We start from the raw sequence: 20159 nt of genomic DNA, 5'->3' as shown, positions 1-20159 counted from the left end.
CACCGCAATTATGCGGCGGTCGACCGCGACGGGTTCCAGGGCCTACCCAGGCCTCTGCCCTGCACGCGGTCGACCTCCACTAAGGCGCTATCGACCGTGGGCTGAAATTCCAGATTCTAAATCTGGTTATGTATGTTGTGTTCACGCCGTATTTAGGTGATTCAAACATGATTAAAACAAGAATCTTTTATGGAAACATGTCAACAGCAGATAAAAACTTCTAGAATTAACACAATATATAAAACATGATTACGTGCATAAAAATTTATATTTAAAACCCTAAAACATGCATAAGAACTTGAAACAAAGAACAATTCATCTTTCTTCAGATTAAACAACTTTTAAATCATTTTCAGACCTTAAATATCTTCTCTAGATTCGTTCTTAGACCTTTTCACATGGAAATACCTAGTCTTTATACATATAATACAAAAGAATTGACTTTTATTCATAAACTAGTCAATTTGGCTCTATAAAATATATTAAAAACTCTTTAAAAACGTTTTAAAAACTAGGAGGGGGATTAGCAGAGATAAACTCGCCTGAGATTTGTAGAAAAATGTTTAAGATGCCAAACCAAAAAAGATCTCCACTCCCAAAGCCAAAAACCACACAAAACCCCGTTCAAAAGCCTCCAATCTTCTCCAAAAATCAAGTTAGGGTTTATGGGGGTTTGGTGGCTGTTAGGGTTCTTAGAAAAACTGAGAAAATTCGTGAAAGATTGATATATAAACCAAGGAAAACGAATATGGGCTTTAGAAATCCGAAACCAACTCAAAACAGGAGAAAAGCTTCTACAGGTCTCGCGGTCGACCGTGGCAGTCGACCAGACTAGAATTTTCCAGTTCCTCATATATTTGACCATTATGTATGTTTTGACTCTTTTCTTCCTCACGAATGAACTTGTTTATACTCAAAACACATGGTATACTACTCTGAACTTGTTTATACTCAAAACACATGGTATACTACTCACATACCATTTAACTATATTTATCAAAATAAAAATCCATATATCATAATTAATCCATTTAACTATATTTATCAAAATAAAAATCCATATATCATAATTAATCACATATTAATTATATATATATATATCACAAATTTTTGGGGTTTTACAATTATATGTTAAATGGATAATCTAATGATTAGAGCTTAATCTGATGTGTTAACACCTTGTTTATAATGATAAAATTTAAACTAATGATAAGAAAAGTTAGATTTATCTTTATTTGACAAGTGTATATGATCATTATCATTAGAGTTGATTTTAAATTGTTAATTATATTTTAATTTGATTTAAAACCCTAGTTAATCAAATTAATTAAGAGTTTTGTTAATTAGAATGTTTAAACCCTAGAATTATTAATTTAAGTGATATGGTCCTGTTTAAGTTAACCTTTTGTTATGTAATTACGAGAATTTAATCAAGTTTTACTAATCATGTAAATAAAAATACGAACTTTGAGAAAAGCTGACAAAAACAACAAAACCTAAAATTTAACTCTGGTCGGTCAACTAATCAAAGAAATCGGTCGATCGGTTGATCCGCAGGAAGCTAAAAATTTCCTTCTAGACAATCGACCGAAAATGAGTATCGTTCGACCAATTGATGGCAGTTTGAGTGTGCATGTTAGTGCACATCGCCAACCAGTCGACCGAAGATGTATATCGATCGACCGGTCTAGTGCTGTTTGTGAATGTTGTTTTCTTATTCATGCGTCTGAATTGCGAACACGAGGTGTGAGTCGTACGTTGATATATGTGCATAACCAGGAGAGTACACGTAATGGGTTTGAGTATACATGAGCCTCTTTATAAGCGTAGTCTAATATTTTGTGTTATCACGAGTAACATATATTTTGTTTTATAGTAGTTTTGGATGCTAGAGTGGAGTTAGTTGGTACACCACAATGAGACCACAGATTGACTAGACTCAGAGTGTATTAGTTGATGAGATACAATGAGACGACAGTGGACTACACTCCATAATGCATCATTATTTCCGCACAAGTATGCGCAGAGGTCGGTGTACCTATATCATTGTTTCTGCACGAGTATGTACAGAGGTCGGTGTACCTATATCATTGTTTCCGCACGAGTATGCACAGAGGTCGATGTACCTATATTATTGTTTTCGTACGAATATGCACAGAGGTCAATGTACCTATATTATTGTTTACGCATGATGATGCACAGAAGTCGATGCACCTATACATTGATCCGCATGATGATGCCATGAATCATAGAACTTTGTGAGGGATAGCATTGTGGAATACTTGATAGCCTGAGTCTTAGGTGGTAATTGATTTTGAACGTAGTTCAACGTTGAGATATATTGTGATGGAGTATTTTTGTGTTGTGATTTACACAGGATTGTGTACTTGTTCTGTATTATCTACCCAAGGGTAGCATAAAATGTTTGATTGACATAGATGACTTTGTTTGGTTGACATATAGTGTTGCATTCCTTTATTCTTTTATTCTTAGTTTCGGAGGTGATATTTAGCAATTCAGAATTTGAGATACATGGGTATATATATGAGGGTTTTCTTGTTTGGATTGTTTTGCTCAACATACTTATCTCGTGTTGTGGATTTCTAAATATTAACCACAATTAGCACAGGGTAAATGGTTTAGGTATACTATGTATATTAGGTAGAGCCTCCATCATATGTAGTAGCCCTTCTCCTGGGGGAGGATGGAGATGATCTTTCTAGCACTATGACGTTGTTGATTTTTTCCTCTTTTTAGATAGCGGATCAGAGTTTCGGAGAGCCGCAGGTTGACGGAGTTTCTACATAGTCATCGTCGTTTCTTGATAGTCAGCTTATGCTTCACATTAGACTAGTAGTTGTTTAGTTGATTTATAGACTTGTATTTCATTTTGAAGGCTAAGAGCATGTGTACTTTTCAGTTAACTCTTGTATTTGAGATTATTTACTCCTATTTCAGTTTATTGGACGTATATATGTTTCTTTAGTTGATACTTGCTATTAATACTATTGGAACATGATTTTAGTTATTTATGATATCTCTTATTCTCATTGTGTCCCTTATATTCTTACCTTTCTTATATATGCTTGTACCTGCACTGTTTTTATTTGATTCCACTAGAGAGATATTACTGTGATGGTGAAACATGTTATTGTATAGTGTTAGGTGCATGGCAGGTTTGACATCCTTGGGTTCACCTTGGACTGCACCCTTGTGTGAAACCAGGGGCGTCACAGTCATCAATGTAGATTCTGCCATTCGCAAAGTGTAAAATCTCATTTTTAAGAAAATTTTGTTATACAAGGATTTGGCATCATATAGCTTTGTTAGAGTATCACAGATCTCTTTTGTTGTTTTTTCTCCTCTATGCTTGACAACACCTCATCTGCTAATGCCAGATGGAGATTTACAATAGTATTTCCATCCATTTTGTTCCACTTCTTGTCATCTGTGATGTCTTTCAGCCTTTCACCTGTTTGCATCGAAAGTTGGTTTATTCATGAAACTCATTACAACTTTAATCGTTTACAACAAGTTCAAAAGAGTTAATCTTTTTTATAAGACTACTCGTTTACACAAATAAAACAAAAATTATAACTCCAAACACACGCAGAGGGCGTTTATCACCCGCTGCTTGCGTGAGAACTTTACCTGTGCCGGAGACGCGTTAGTCCGTACACCGCTGCGGATCAGATCCTATTGATAGAAAAGTTAATTAATGCTCTTACTTCACAAAGGAAGCAATCACAGAAGTGATAATCTCGACCAAGCGAGATTATGACTCTTCTCGAGATTAAAACCAAGTTTGATCCGGATGAAAGGGGGAACGGGCCTCAGATCCTTCAAATAACTCCCTCTTTATACTGAAGTTCTCCAAGATCCGCTAGCCCTCCTCTGAAATTCATGCTCCACTCGTCAATTTGTCAGCACCTCGCCTTCAGATTTTCGATCCTCTGTGTATAGGGCCCTAGGCTTGTATTTATAGGCTTCGGTTGCGGCGTTTTCGGATAAGAATTAATGATTTTATGTTATCCTTAGTTAATAACCATTCAACCATATTTAGGGATAGCATCCAAGTAGTTGGGATACTCTAGAACAGGAGAATCCCATGAAAACTGTTGAAAACCATCGAAAACCACGTTTTCAGTGATTCTGGGCGCGAGCCACCCCATGGTGGCTCGGCGCGAGCCACTATTTGGTGGCTTGGCCTTGGCCGAGTTATTTTCGACCCGACTCGGTCACTAGGGGATTTTCTGGTTTGTTCTTGTTCCGCTGTTACGCGTATTTCGTCGTTTAGTTAACTTGTATGCTTCACCGATTCGCTTCATGTGTTTCTTTAACTTGGAGGTGGCTGACGAGCGCGCGGGTCACTTTGAGCTGGCTAATAAACGTACGGGTCACTTGGAGCTGGCTGATAAATGTGCGGGCCACTTGGAGGTGGCCGATTACTACGTCATCAACGATTCACCGCTTTGTTGTTTCGACGGCTCGTCACCACGTCGTCTGACGGTTCGTCTCTTGAAAACTCGTCGTCTCGAGTTGTGTTCGGGACCTATAGGTAATTTTTGACGCCTACACCACTGATGGCTGTTAGACAATTATCTTTTCTCAAGATAGCATTTATTTTTAACTTTCACGGTGAGAAATTACTCCCGTTGAATTTCTCAATCTCAAAATTCCCCCCATTGCTTCTATCACGAACGGTAACTTCTACTATTTCACGCGAACAGTAACCGTACTTATAAACAGTAACCATACTTGTGAATAGTAATCATACTTGTGAATAGTACTGAACCCATAAATAGTATCTAGTGCCTTCAAATGGTAACTGATAATTAGCTTATTTTCTGATGTGGAGAATTCAACCTTTAGTGGCAGCCACAAAGCATATGATAAACAGATACATGCACCCTAATCCAAACTCTAATAGTACTTGTTGGGAAAAATCAGAACCCGATAGAGGAGGATTGCAACTAATATTAGTGTTGAAATAATTAAATTAAATACACAGATTTTTACGTGGAAACCACCTAAATGAATTTGGAGTAAAAATCACGGGTAATAATAGAAGAATTCACTATGAGGAAATTTAGGAATTATAATATCTCTTTATAAGGAGAAACTTGATCTCGCCCCCCCCCCCCCCCCTCTCTTTCTTGCCTTTGCTACAAGGATTATCCAAACTTAGGCTAGGGGAGCTCTATATAGGTAATTTTGTGTTAGGTAATTACTGTAACGGGTAGACGATTACTGTTGACATGGTGGTTGTTACTTTCTAACATGAATCTCATGAGAGTGCACGTTCAAGCTTAAAGCTAGCCAATCCATTTAGGGCCTCTTTTGGAGTATAAGAAATGGAATTCTTGGAAGAAACCAAATCCATTGGCTCACATGCATTTCTTTAATTTCCACGGGAAGAATACTGGCGAGTCGCATGCACATAAAATTTAAAGTTGTTTTTAGTTGACATATCTGTCTCATGTACACGTGAAACACTGAGACCTTGGTCTAGCATAACCATGAGGGACATTTGTCACTTTATAAGCTTAGCACTGAATATGTGTCAAGCCGCAGTAAGCAGCTTACGGCTTGGGTACCACGAGCTTCACATGAAGTCTCAACTCTCTTTTTAAACGAGCACCAAGGTCAACAAATTAACTGAAGGATCCCACGGGTCTCATTAGGAGGTGATCTTTTGAATTTTGTTACCTTATTTAATGGGGGTAAAGAATGAACAGCATGAATTCTATCAAAGCATCTCCCTCTAAATCCCTGTGAAAGGTATAGATCACCCCCTCTCTATTGGATGTTCTAATGATAGAATACTTACTCATACAACTAGATCAACTTCCTATTTATGCTAGGTGTTGTCAATGTTTAATCCTCTCATGAAAAATTTTATTTCTTAAAAAAATATTAGTCCGTAATTTAAAATTAGTCTTCAAAACCTTCAGATTTTTAAATTGAGTTAATATTTCGTCGTTTTTTTTTAAATATATTTGGATGCAGTACCAACTACACCCTAATGCGTTCGAACTTTTTAGTTTATTTGGATGTTGAATTTGGGGGAAAAACTTCCTTCTCAGGAGTTGGAGTGAGAAGCAAGAGAGAATAAGAGGACAACTGAATTTGCCAGGAAGTCTTGTTTCCTAAGGGTGGTTTGATAATTTTCCACCTCTGCCTAGCCATTTACTTAATGATGGTATCATTATTAATTGTGACACAGGGGGCCTATTTCTGCTAAGATCGATGAGCATAACTAAATAAGACTAGCTCATATGCTCGTCCATACTCAAGGTGGTCTTTCTGGGAGATAATTGCCAAAATTTACGAAATAAACAACGAAGGGAAGCTGCACTCGAAAATGATTTTTCATTCGATAACTAGCTCTCAGAATACAAATAATAACCGTATCAATCCCATTTCATAAAAGCAGGTCGGTCAGCCAGCACCCCTTGAGGAATCCCTGCCGAAGTGTAACAACTTGACACCAGGTTTCTGCATGAAACGCATTAATCCATGGCATTGGGTCATTAAACTTGCACGCAACGCCCGAGGTGAGAACAGGCTCGGGTTTTCGAGAGCCCTAACCGTAGACGTCGCTGCGCCGATCATCTGCATGTGATCAAACAGTGATTCATCAGAGGTAGGTTGCAACGTGTTTTTTTATAGAGATCCAATTTTGAGAACTAGGGGTGGAGGGGGGGCTGTATGAGATGTATTTTCTGAATTACCCTAAAATGTAATTATAATTATAACCAAATTCCTCATTTTCTGAGAGAAAGAGAGAGAGAGAGAGAGAGAGAGAGAGAGAGTAGACACACACACATATATGATATATGTTTGTGTATGTGTGTGTGTATATAAGTATATATACTTGTATATACTTATTTATATATGTTTATTAGTGTACTTGTATAAGTATAACATAAGCATGTAAAGAATAGATATTTATAACTATGTAGTAAATATATATAAATCAGTGTATACAAGCATATATACTTGTATACCGTGCCTCTTTTGATCTCTCAGATATTTCATAACATGGACTCTCTATGGATCCCAATGACCAATCTTCACATGAATAGCTAAGGATCCAATAAGTCCAACATTGATTCCTTCAGACGTCAATTGGACAAATACGTTCATAGTGGCTCGGGTGGATATCTCGTATCCGAAAACTAGCAGTTCGCCCCGTCAATCCTCCAGGACCCAAATAACTCAATTTTCGCCCATGAACTATTTGTGTCAATGGATTAGTTCGATCCAAAACTTGAGATAAAGGGTGTAGGCCAAAAAAGGATTCATAAAATAATACTTACATACTAATAAGTGTATATATACTTATTTATATATATTTACTACATAGTTATATATATATCTATTTTTTACATGCTTATATTATACTTATATAAGTACACTTATATGATATATGTATGTATACTTAGATATAATATACTTACATATAATAATACTTATATACTAATAAGTATATACAAGTATATATACTTAGAAGTATGTGTGTGTGTATATATATACATATAACCACAACAAATATAACACCGAATTAGTTTGGCTATCTTGTAAGCTTTAAACCTCCTATAGAGGTGACTATCGTTCAAACCTTAGGATCCACATTTTCCAATATTTTCATGTTAAAAATATACATATGCACTGTATCTGGGTCGGGCCAAGTATGGGCCTGTTTCTGGCAGAGCGACCCGGGCCTGGGCCGGGTTTTGGACTAGGTCCGGGTCACGGGCTTTTTGAGCAGCCCTACCAAAAGGCAAACAAAATATAGAACGAGCTAACCAGGGTTTTGGTAAGGTCCATAACCCTATTATTATTATTATTTTGACCAGTTATTCTTACATGCCTTCTAATATGGTCATGCTCATGTTAGAAAAAAGTCTTTATTAACATCCACCATAGTCTTTGTTTTTAGGGATAATAAAGTCCATCATATAATTGTCCTTTTGATATTAGCTAATACCCCTTTATGTTTTAAAAAGTTTCTTCTTTATAGTGATCCTTCCTTCCTTGTGAATTCTAAATTTTACTTTAACGCTTAAACATGGTTTAATAGTGAATAAAGATGTTACAAGAAGCAAGTCGTGAAATATTAACAATCTGTTGACCATTGTCAATGTGAAGTCATATATCACGATTGAACTATCCATGTGACTGAGTGCCCTCATAGCCCATGCACAATGAGGCAATTATCAAAGGCGCATTCTACCACTAAGATGATAGCCTCTCGTGCAAGCCTGTCAGCCAGGATTGATTGGCCATCATTATAATTATGAGGGGATCTCTAGACATTAGCAACAGACTATAATTAGATTTGTGTTGTAAACCCCAAATTAAAGGCTAGGCATTCTGATTGTGTTGAGAAAGGACAAAGAATTTCTAATACCATGTTAGAAGCAGTAAAAGAAGTATAAGCTATGTAATTGTCTAATCAAAATGTGCTCTGGACATGCCCATACCATCATTAATACCGCATAAATTTTAACTGTTTCTTTTAGCTATTTCTTGGTTAGTAAGGGTGTAGCCCCAACTTGAACTAGGGACCTTGCATATATAACACTGTTTTAAAAAACCTCTGCCTAGTCCGCTTAGGCGTACGCCTAGACCTAGACGGTACCTAGGCCGTATAACTAACGCCTAGCGCCTAGGTGGTATTTAGGCTGCCCATCTAGATTTTACGAGCGTTTAGGAGAGCATTGTCTGCTTACGTGGATTGCACCCTGTAGGCATTGGTTGTGATTTTATGTATTGTAGCCTACACGTCCTCCAAACTCCATTAACCTCCAAATATGAACACCTACACTACCTTCTCCGATCTTCAGCAAAACCTCATCGACCACCACTTAAACGAAAAAAGAAATCCGTCTAGACATCAGTCCGGCATCTAAGCTTTCTATAAAATTGACATTCACTATTAATTATTATAGTTAAAAATAAAAAAAAACATCTTAGGCTCTAGCATTGTTAATTATTATTTTGGCTATTTTAGTATCTAAGTATGTATGATTTATTGTGGAACTAAAATTGCTATCTTTTTTTAAAAATTTATATGAATTTAATACATATTTTTATCAATTATTATAATTAAATAATTTAAAAATAGTCAAATGCCTGGGCGTATGCCCAGGGGTCTAGGCGCTCGCTCAAACGCCTGGTCTGCCTAATGCATTCTGTAACATTGCCGAGCTCCTCCGTTCTCTATAACTACTAACAAAGTAAAGAGTACTTCTTAAATATTTATTTAAGTTAGTTAACAACAGTAACTTAAACTTAAGAAGTGTAAGTTAACAGTAAATTTAAGTTTAAGTTTAAGTTAAACTTAAGTTTAAGCTAACAGTAAACTTAAGTTTAAGTTAATATTAAGTTTTTCGTTGATGGTAAACTTAAGTTTAAGTAAACAGTAAACTTAAGTTAACAATATTTTAGTTAACAGTAAACTTAAGTTTAAGTTTATTGTTAACTTAAACTTAACAATGACTTATAAATTAATAGTAATTTAGTAATTTGAGTTAAGAATAAGTTTTTTACTGTTGAGATGAACTTATAATTTGAGTTGAGGACTATAAACATACAAAGAGCTATTGTAATTGGTAAACCAAGCAATTTAGTTAATAGTATTGGTATTTTAGTTAAGTTTAAGTTTAAGTTAAACTTAAGTTTAAGTTTAAGTTAAACTTAAGTTTAAGCTAACAGTAAACTTAAGTTTAAGTTAATATTAAGTTTTTCGTTGATGGTAAACTTAAGTTTAAGTAAACAGTAAACTTAAGTTAACAATATTTTAGTTAACAGTAAACTTAAGTTTAAGTTTATTGTTAACTTAAACTTAACAATGACTTATAAATTAATAGTAATTTAGTAATTTGAGTTAAGAATAAGTTTTTTACTGTTGAGATGAACTTATAATTTGAGTTGAGGACTATAAACATACAAAGAGCTATTGTAATTGGTAAACCAAGCAATTTAGTTAATAGTATTGGTATTTTAGTATTTATGCATCTTTGATTGAATATGTATTAATTTATCTTCAAGTATCACAATAAAAAAAGAAAAAAGAAAAAAAAAACCAGAAACCGCTTAGGCATCCGTCTAGGCGACTAAGCGCTGGACGCCAAGTCCGACGTCTAGAACCGCCCAACGTTTAATGTAACATTGATATATAATGTAAAAGAAGTACAACCTGTTTTTACCAGTGAGCCATGGCTCCAAGACTAGGATCCCATTAAAATTGATATGAATTTTTTAGCTTCTTCACCATATGAGTATCATCAGTGGAAGCTAGCGCTTCACTGCTTGCTTCAGTGACTTGAAGAAAAGACACAAAAGACCAGTTCTACGCAACGAAAGGTTGCAGGAAACCAAGAACCACTAGTTGTCCTTCTAAGATAAACAACATACATCTGATGAAAGCCCTCTAGCATATTTTAATTCTATAGTCTGCACAAAGAACGAAGATGTAAATAAAAAAGCTACAGTAAAACATTTTTTTCTTCCTTTAGAAACTTTTTTTCTCACTACTTTGTTCTAACAAACATACTGTTCCTAAGAATAACAAAAAGCCTCTGAGCTAACACAGAACATGATTCAGGATATAGATTTCTTAAATTTATTTCACCAGTTATACCCCGGTCGTGCTACAAAACTGATTCAGCATAGGCATATCCAACATCGAAATCATAAGATAGGTTTTTCACACTTCCTTTATGCTACATATAGTAGTCAGAGTCATCAAACTTATCAGATACAATTCATATGTACAGATCTCACAAATTCAGGGTATTGTAAAGTCTGCTTATAACAAATAAAATGATGCAAGAAACTAGGTTCTCAAATCCCTGTAATAGCAATTATAACAGCTTCATTTGCTAGGTAAAATGAAAGCATGTCTATAGGAAGTTTCTTTAGTAATCCATTTCAACCAACCTCAAGTAGCTACAAGATTTTCCAATGGCCATGACATGGTCTACTATAGTTCTCCATGTTCGCCAATCTCAGGATTCAGTAGTACTTAAAGAGTTATCAGCAGATACTGAATCTTTGGCTCATCCAAAGTGCCCACTAGATTAATACCAGTTGAAAAATAATTAAAGTATTTAGACTTGCTACAGTAAGTATGGACATTGGCTTATAAGGCAATATCTAGCTTCAAAAACGAGGTGCAATGGCTTTTGATATTTATTGGTCAGCGTAAGCATCCAATTATTACACCTGGGTTCAGTTTTACTCACTCTTATACATCTCTGCTTTAGCCTTTAGGGTACTATTGTTTTTAACTTTTTATACCTCACTGGCCCACTCCTTTTTCCTTTTCTTTATATTCACCCTTTTTCTATGAAAGTTCCAAACGTGACGCCAACTTCTGGGCACATCAAGTTTAAATCTCCATACAATTATTCGGGTGTCCATAATCGCTCAGAACTAGTTTCAGTTTAGGTAAAACTACACATTATTCTTCTAAGCAGGAAATGATCTTGTTACCATGTTTATTATGCATGACTATCTATGAATTTCAATTCCGTTTTGATTGTCTTTGGAATGTTTAAGGGTGGGTAGAGGTTCTTTATCTTTCTGGGTGTGTGTTGCAAGGTGTTAGGGGAGCTTGCATGCATGTGTTGCAAGGTTGTTATACATAGGAGTAACTTGTTTCATAAATAGCTACAAGTAAAATGAAGATAGCATTGACTTTCTTCAGATCCAAGACAATCAAGTAAGATCTAACTCGGCTTGTTCAGCCACATTAAGGACCAATGTTGCTAGGACTGAATCTTCTAGGAAGAACATCGTCATGTGGACTAGACCAGATTCATCCATTGTTTCATATCTCCTTAATTTTTTGTCAGAGCTGATAGAAGAATAAAAAAATATTTAGCGTAAACTACAAATCTAAAATGAGTGTAAGGAACTATCAAAGATTGCATATGCAATCAGTTTCCCCATAACTTTATTTGATTTATTTGTGAATCCTTTTACGTGTGCTCAGTACTCATTTTGCTATGCAAAATTTAACCAGCTAATTAATATAAGTTATTTCTACAAATACATTGAAGAATTTATTATTATTCCTTATTGAGGAACAAGGGATTTATTATTATCATTAGACATCAGTAGACATTAAGTATTTTTATGGTTGCACTCAAAAACATGTGGAAGCACAATTCAATAAACAGATATAACATGAGACATATCTAATTTCCAAAAAAGGAATAAAAAGTATAGAATCTATAATAAAACTCCAGTTTCTATGTCTTTATTGTAAATTACTATATGGAGCATTTTATTAAGCAGAGCTCATGCTAAGGCAATAATGACTATTAACTAACAACACAAAATGAAATAGGATTATGAGCTTAGAAAAAAGTTGTCATAAAATCCTTCTTGTTTTGCATGTAAAATTAAAATTTTATTGGAGGGTCGGATCCGAAAAATCAAGCAGATCCACTGTACTACCGAGATTTGACCTGGAAAAACTACAGTTTACATTAAAGGGTCTAGATCTTCAATCAGTAGATCATGAGAACACTATATAGAACATAACTCATATAGAAATTTGAGTTATGAAAATATTATCCACTTAAAATTCGAAAGATTTATAGATTTTGAGGAAGGTCATCCTAGGTAGTATTGTTATCACAGAATTATGTTTTCTTTCGTTCTTACACTTTTTGTTTGTTATTCCTAATCGATCGCCCCAAATTATAAGCTTAGGATTACATTCAGTTAGCTCTTTGTTTTATCCTTGAACCAGAGTTGAACATGAATCCTTGGAGATAATCTATCATGTTAACATACTCCCCCATTATTCTAGATAATTTCCATAGTCCATGATGTTTAATGTACATAATCTGATTCCTTGGATTTGCTGAAAGCTACAAACATCAGGGTTAAAGCTGGTCATAGAACTTCTTCGCTTCAATCATAGAACTTGACAAGATCAAGTTCACAAGATTTGGTTGTCCTCCAAACATGCATAGCATAAAGCAAGGAATACCTACTTTAATCAAAGGCGAAGAACAAAAAATTTGATTACAGTTGTTGCTTAACACCTAAGTAGCACGGACACGGACACGGACAGGAGACACGGCAAATTTGTAAAATATAGGATACGGGGACATGGCTATGTATGTGTGTGTGTGTAAAATTCACATTAGATCAAGCACTGTATTAAAATACATATAATATTTGTATGTTTCTTTCTATTATCTATAACAATTAAGAACCAATTTAAATAAAACTAAGAATAAGGTTTAACAATAAAAGTTTAGTTTTGATCGTATGGGATAATACAACAGGTATTTTTTGTAGGCTCCTGAACAGGATCGGCCAACAATACAAGACCTGAAAGCTTTATAAAACCTGTAAACAATGTATGCAAACAAATAGAACCTGACAGATTTCTTTGAGACCGAACAGAAGCAGCAAGACAGAGAACTCAGGCTCTGTTTTGGTTGATGAACACAGGCCGGAATAGAGGAGCAGGAATTTTTCTGAAGTTTATTCACGTTCTCTTTCATGAAGAGTATTACATGTATATATAGATAAGATTACAACTCCAATTCTTATCCAATAACTAGAAAACTATCTACTAACTAGTATTCTATTCTAACTAGAATTCTATCTATTAACTAGGATTGATTAACAAACTTACATTCTCCCCCTTAATCTGGACTAGACTCTAAGTCCCTTACTCCTAGCAGCTCCCGCATCTCGATGAACTTCACCCTTGCTAGTGCCTTCGTGAAAATATCTGCTCGCTGCTCGCTCGTGCTTACGAACTCCACTTTAATCTGTCCTCGCTCAACACACTCACGAATGAAGTGAAATCGTGTGTCAATATGCTTGCTTCTTCCATGGAAAACTGGATTCTTCATCAAGGCAATTGCAGACTTGTTGTCGACGAAGAGTGTAACCGGCTTGGGCTCACTCCCAATCACCTCGTTGATTAAACTCCTCAACCACAAGCCTTGGCATGCTGCTGCAGTTGCCGCTATAAATTCTGCCTCGCAGGATGATAATGTCACCGTCTTCTGCTTCTGTGATGTCCAAGTGACCAAGCTGTCACCTAGAAAAAATGCCATGCCGCCTGTGCTTCGCCTGTCATCAACATCTCCCGCAAGATCACTGTCAGTGAATCCCACCAACTCTTCATTGCCTCGACCTCGTTTGTACACCAATCCGTAGGATATAGTACCCTTCACGTACCTCAAAATATGCTTGACAACCTGTCGATGCAAAACTGTAGGGTGCTCCATGTACCTACTCACAATCCCCACGGTATATGTGATATCGGGTCGGGTGTGAGTTAGATACCTCAAACATCCGATGATGCGTCTATACTCTGTCACGTCCACCGGTGTTCCTTCAGAATCCTTTCCAAGCTTTAGCTTTGCTTCCATGGGATATTGAGTCGGGTTGCAATCCATCATGCCGAACTGACCCAAAACTTTCTTCGCATAGGCCGCCTGCCTTAGTGTAATGCAATCATCTCGCTGATCCACCTCAATACCAAGATAATAGGAAAGCAATCCAAGGTCACTCATCTCGAACTCCTTCATCATTTGTTGCTTAAAAAACTTCATCTCATCCGCTCACGAGCCCGCAACGATCAAGTCATCCACGTACACGCCAACAATGAGTGTATCCCCTCTGTTACTCCTGGTGTATACTGCCTGCTCCTGTGTATATCTTGCAAATCAGATGCCCTTCATGCACTTATCGAGGCGTGTGTTCCATGCTCGAGGTGCTTGGCGTAGACCGTAGAGTGCCTTTGAAAGCTTGTAGACCTTGTGCTCTTGATTCTTCACAACGAACCCTTCAGGTTGACGTACATACACTTCTTCTTGGAGATCAACCACATAAACTTCTTCCTGGAGATCACCATTTAGAAATGCCGACTTCACATCCAGATGGTGCACCTCCCACCCGTTCTGTGCTGATATGGCGAGGATTATTCTGATGGTATCGAGTCTCGCCACAGGTGCAAACACCTCATCGAAGTCCACGCCTTGCTGCTGGACGTACCCTTTTGCTACAAGTCTTGCCTTGTGCTCGAGAACGTTGTCTTCATTGACCTTCTTGAGCTTGTACACCCATTTGAGACCAATGGGTTTGGAACCCCGCGGTAACTCCGTGAGTACCCAAGTCTTGTTCTTCTCGATGGCCTTCATTTCCTTCTCCATGGCAGTCCGCCATTCTTGATCTGTTGCAGCCTCAATGTAGTTCGCAGGTTCTTCAGAAATCAGAAACAGTTCTTCTGCAGGGAGATCAATCACCTCCGTCTCTGCATAGATGTCCGCTAGGGATCGATCGCGTACAGGAGTCATCACTGCAGCTTCAGGAGGTCCGGACAGCTCCAATGCAGCGGGATCTGCTGCCACAGCAGCTGTTCCAGGCTGTCCAGTTTGGACGGGTGGAAATGCGCCGGCTGTTGTACCGGCTGCTGCAGTTTCACCTTCCACTGTTAACTCCATCCAACTAGGTGCTTTCTCGTCTTCGTTTATGCTCCAATCCCATTCTTTTCCTTCCTCGAACGCGACGTCTCTGCTGACATGAATTCTGCCGTGTTGAGGGTTGTAAAGGCATTGCGCTTTGCTTCCTTCTTCTACCCCAATATACACCATTGGCGTGCTCCGGTCGTCGAGTTTCTTGTGAGAAGGACCTGCAATCTTCACATGCGCCACACATCCGAAAACTCTCAAGTGTTCTAGGTGGGGTTTCTTACCAAACCAAGCTTCGTAGGGTGTGTGATCGTACAACGCCTTGGTTGGTAATCGGTTGAGGATGTACACCGCGTGCCTAACCGCTTCGCCCCATATGGTTTCAGGCATATGCGTGCTCTTAAGTAGGCTTCTCGCCATGTCCATCACCGTGCGGTTACGCCTCTCCACTACACCGTTTTGCTGCGGGGTGTACGGTGCAGTGAGATGACGCTTGATGCCGTAGTCTTCACACAACTTTGTAAACTCCTTTGACAAGAATTCGCCACCACGATCCGTCCTCAATGTCTTCACCTTGTGGTCACATGCGTTCTCAACCTCTGTTTTGAACTTCTTGAAGGTTTCACAAGCTTAACTCTTGGCCTTCAACATGTATACCCACATCCATCGGCTGAAATCATCAATGATAAAAAGAAAGTAGTTGTTCCCAGCAAGTGTAGATGGGGTGATAGGACCACATAGGTCAGCATGTAGTAACTCCAGCGGCTTCTGAGCTCTGAAATTTGCTTGTGAAGGGAACGACAATCTTGCTTGCTTGGCGACGAGGCATCATTCGCATAGTTGATTCGGGTGCAAGATCTTCGGCAACCTGGAAGCCATCCTCTTATCAGTCATCATCTTGAGGGCGAAGAAATTAACATGCCCAAGGCGAGCATGCCATAACCAAGCTGGATCGTTAATGTTCGCCATCAAACACGCCGGCTTGCAAGTCTTTAACTCTATCCTGTACAATCGGTTAGATGAACGTTTCACCCTCATCAAGAGAGCATCGTTCCTATCAAACACCCTCAGGAACTCATCAGCAATAACAACCTTACTCCCATCTTCCGTCATCTGACCAAGACTAATAATGTTAGATTTCAAGCTCGGGATATAATATACCTCGGGTAGTAGCCTTTGATCGCCATTGTTGCACTGAAAGAGGATAGAGCCTTTCCCCTTGATCTCTACCGCTGATCCATCACCAAACTTGACGGTTCATGTAATGTTCTCGTCAAGCTCCTTGAACTTGCCTCGGTAGCCGGTCATGTGATTGCTAGCTCCGTTGTCAAGGTACCAAACGTCGTTGGCAACTTGTTCCTCCCCCGCTGTGAGTAAGTTTGGCACCACCTTCTCCTCATTGAGTAGAATGACAGTTGATGATTCCTCTAAAACAGTCATCATCAAGGTTGGCTCCTCGTCATATGCACGGGTGAGATGAGCCTCCTGTTCATGATTGCGGCGTTGCTTGTGACACTCCGACTGAAAGTGCCCGTATACTCCGCAATTGAAGCATTTGATGTTGGATTTGTCTCGACCACCGCTTGTGCTACTCTCCCCCTCCTGGCGAGCTGCACCTCCATGGTCGAAACCACCTCCTGGACGTCCTCCTCTGCCGCCGAAGCCGCCTCGGCCTGCCTGGCCGCCGTGCTCCCCTCCGCGGCCTGCTTGGGCAGCGTGGTGCTGCTGCCCGCTGCCGTGGTACTGCTGTCCGCCTCGGCCTCTTTGGCCACGGCCACGCCCACGACCGGCCCCGCGACCTCGACCTCGTCCGCTACCATCATTTGTTGTATGTGTTGAGAGGAAGCCTCCGCCGTTCTTCTTGCCCCTTGCTTGCCACTCCGCATGCGTCAACAATAGGTGATCGTCGACGTTGTTTCGAAAAACACGTGCCCTCTCCTCGTGGGCTTTGAGACGCCCGATCGCCTCCTCGAGTGTCATGCCATCGATGTCCCCGAACTGTTCAATCGTGGAGACGATAGTAAGAAATCTCTCCGGTACCGCCCGAAGTAGCTTTCTGACGACGTAGTTCTCCTCCATCTCGCCGCCTAAAGCCCGGATCTTGTTGATGACTCCTGTCAACTTCGTCGAAAAATCGTCGACCTTATCATTCTCCTTCATCCGGAGAAGTTCGAACTCGGACTTCAAGGTCTGCACCTTCGCGTTCCTCACACGATCCGCTCCTAGATGCATTGTTTTCAACGTCTCCCATGCCTCTTTTGCCTTCTGCTTCTCTGCAATCACCATCAAAGTCTCTTCAGGAATCCCCTGGTAGATGGCCGCCAACGCCATCTGATCCTTCCTGTGTTCCACGGACGCGCCTGCCGCGGGCTCAATGGCGTCCCACACGTCTTGAGCCTTCATGTAGACTTTCATCTTGATTGCCCACGAAGCATAGTTATCCCTCGATAGCGTCGGGTATTGAAGAGTGAGAGAACCCACCTTGGTCGTCATCTTCTCCGAGCTCGTCATCTCTTCGGATCTTGGTTGAATCTTAGGCATACACGGCTCTGATACCACTTGTAGGCTCCTGAACAGGATCGGCCAACAATACAAGACCTGAAAGCTTTATAAAACCTGTAAACAATGTATGCAAACAAATAGAACCTGGCAGATTTCTTTGAGACCGAACAGAAGCAGCAAGACAGAGAACTCAGGCTCTGTTTTGGTTGATGAACACAGACCGGAATAGAGGAGCAGGAATTTTTCTGAAGTTTATTCACGTTCTCTTTCATGAAGAGTATTACATGTATATATAGATAAGATTACAACTCCAATTCTTATCCAATAACTAGAAAACTATCTACTAACTAGTATTCTATTCTAACTAGAATTCTATCTATTAACTAGGACTGATTAACAAACTTACATTTTTCAAATATTTAAGAAAGTGGTGACAGTTTTCCAGTTTCAAAAACTGATTCGTTTTGAACCTGAGATTATCAAAGAAGCTAGTTTAGAGTATAAGTAATGGGGAAACCGGGTTTTGCTTTGAACCACATGTGTCGACGGCATGTCCATAGAGAATTCATGTCCAACACGTGTCAGACACCAATACAGCGCCTAAAACGTCGTATTCAAAAAACCTAGCTTAACACCCAACCTGAATTTAGAATCCTCCTTCAAGAAATGCTATAAACCTCTACTTTACCGATCAAAGAAAATCCCCGTTTCCTAACTCAGAACCTTTACGTTATTCAAGTCCTCAAGGATTTGAATCAAACCCCTTCGTTGCTAATTCCATAATCTGGCAACTAAGGAGATAGATCACAACTTGATTTTTTTTTTTTTAAATCCAAACATTACCCCACAAAAGAGTGAATGAAAACGTTGGAGAGATTGAAGGAAGTACCAATTGCGAGGCAAGACTGAGGAAGGATTTGGTGATGGGCAAGATGCAAAACCTGATATAAATCACTGTAGAATATCAAACATCAAATTAAGGGGAAAAGATTCGATCTTTAGAGCAGAAAACACCGAGAGAAGGGATGCTCACGTTCCTCTGCCACCCGCTAAAGCTTCTTCTGATGGGTCCTTCCACTCATCAAAACTGTACAAAAATTCATAGAGATTACTGCAGAATTGTAGAGAGAGAGAGAGAGAGAGAGAGAGAGAGAGGAAGTACTACAGCCCAGTCCGTAAACGGCCGTGGTCGAACAACAGGCGTTTCGGTGCCGCTCGTCCGATCGCGGCCGAGCTCCCATGCTCTGAGCTGCAGATTTTTTTTGAGCTCCGCAGCTGCTAATGGACAGGGAGGGGTCTGATGGGCCGGATCTTATGGGTGTCCAAACCCTGACCCTGGTGCTATGAAGCTGTCACGTTTTTTAACTTTAATAATTAATTTCTCAAACTTATTTTCCTTTGTTGTTCCAAAAAAATATCAAATTAAAGTATAGATTATCTAATTTTAAAATGAGAAGCGTAAACGATGAGCATTAAATTTTCAAAAGGTGACAACTTTAATTTCTGAGTTATAACAGTTATATGTTTTTATCTAATTTCTATTAACTGTTTCAAACTAAATTTCGTGCTAATTATTGTCTAAACAGCTAATTTTCCCAATAGAAATATGATGGGGTGTACGTTAAAAGAAACATGTGTGAGTCAGAATATGTTACCGTACCAAAATATGTTACACTACCACAGAAAATGAAATAATAATAATAATAATAATAATAATAATAATAATAAAGCGTTAAATTAACACTAAGATTGTATTGTAGTTTTGTCAGCTCAGAATCTAGTTGTAGCGTTTTATTGAAAGACTAACTGGAACCTCGTCAAAAACTGAACCCACTAATACCACTAATCATTGATAAGAGTTTAAGTCCCAAAGAAAAACATATGCATATTCCAAAGAGATGGTCTAACATGAAAGGCTAGCTAATGGATATGCACCAGGATGCTCTCTACCTAAAGAAACTGAAGTGAGAATCATAAACCATGATTGATATTTTATACGAATAATCATAGACCTTTTTTGAATATTTTAACAAGAATTACATGCGGTAATTAAGGTTAACTGCTATAATACATATTGTAAATACACTTCTAAAATGATAAATCTAAGAATTCATATAATCTCAATCGAGAAAAGATTTTTTGATTCGACTACGCCTTGAATTTTCCTTGTATGCAAGCATATAAATTCAAGTTCAC

General features: G+C 38.5%; 1 protein-coding gene across 1 annotated transcript; it reads right to left on the bottom strand.

Moving 5' to 3' along the window:
* LOC109839173 lies at positions 16719-17972 on the bottom strand. Its single transcript, XM_020407603.1, has one exon. The coding sequence runs from the start codon at positions 17970-17972 to the stop codon at positions 16719-16721; it is 1254 nt and encodes a 417-aa protein (XP_020263192.1).

The sequence above is a fragment of the Asparagus officinalis genome, chromosome 4, assembly GCF_001876935.1.
Source record: "Asparagus officinalis chromosome 4, Aspof.V1, whole genome shotgun sequence".
Taxonomy (NCBI): Eukaryota; Viridiplantae; Streptophyta; class Magnoliopsida; order Asparagales; family Asparagaceae; genus Asparagus; species Asparagus officinalis.
Note: the sequence above shows the minus strand (reverse complement) of the source record. Positions and strands in the feature narration are given on the sequence as shown.

Excerpts from the sequence above, each read along its gene's own strand:
- LOC109839173 (XM_020407603.1), bottom strand. The coding sequence starts at position 17,972 with ATGACGAGCTCGGAGAAGATGACGACCAAGGTGGGTTCTCTCACTCTT.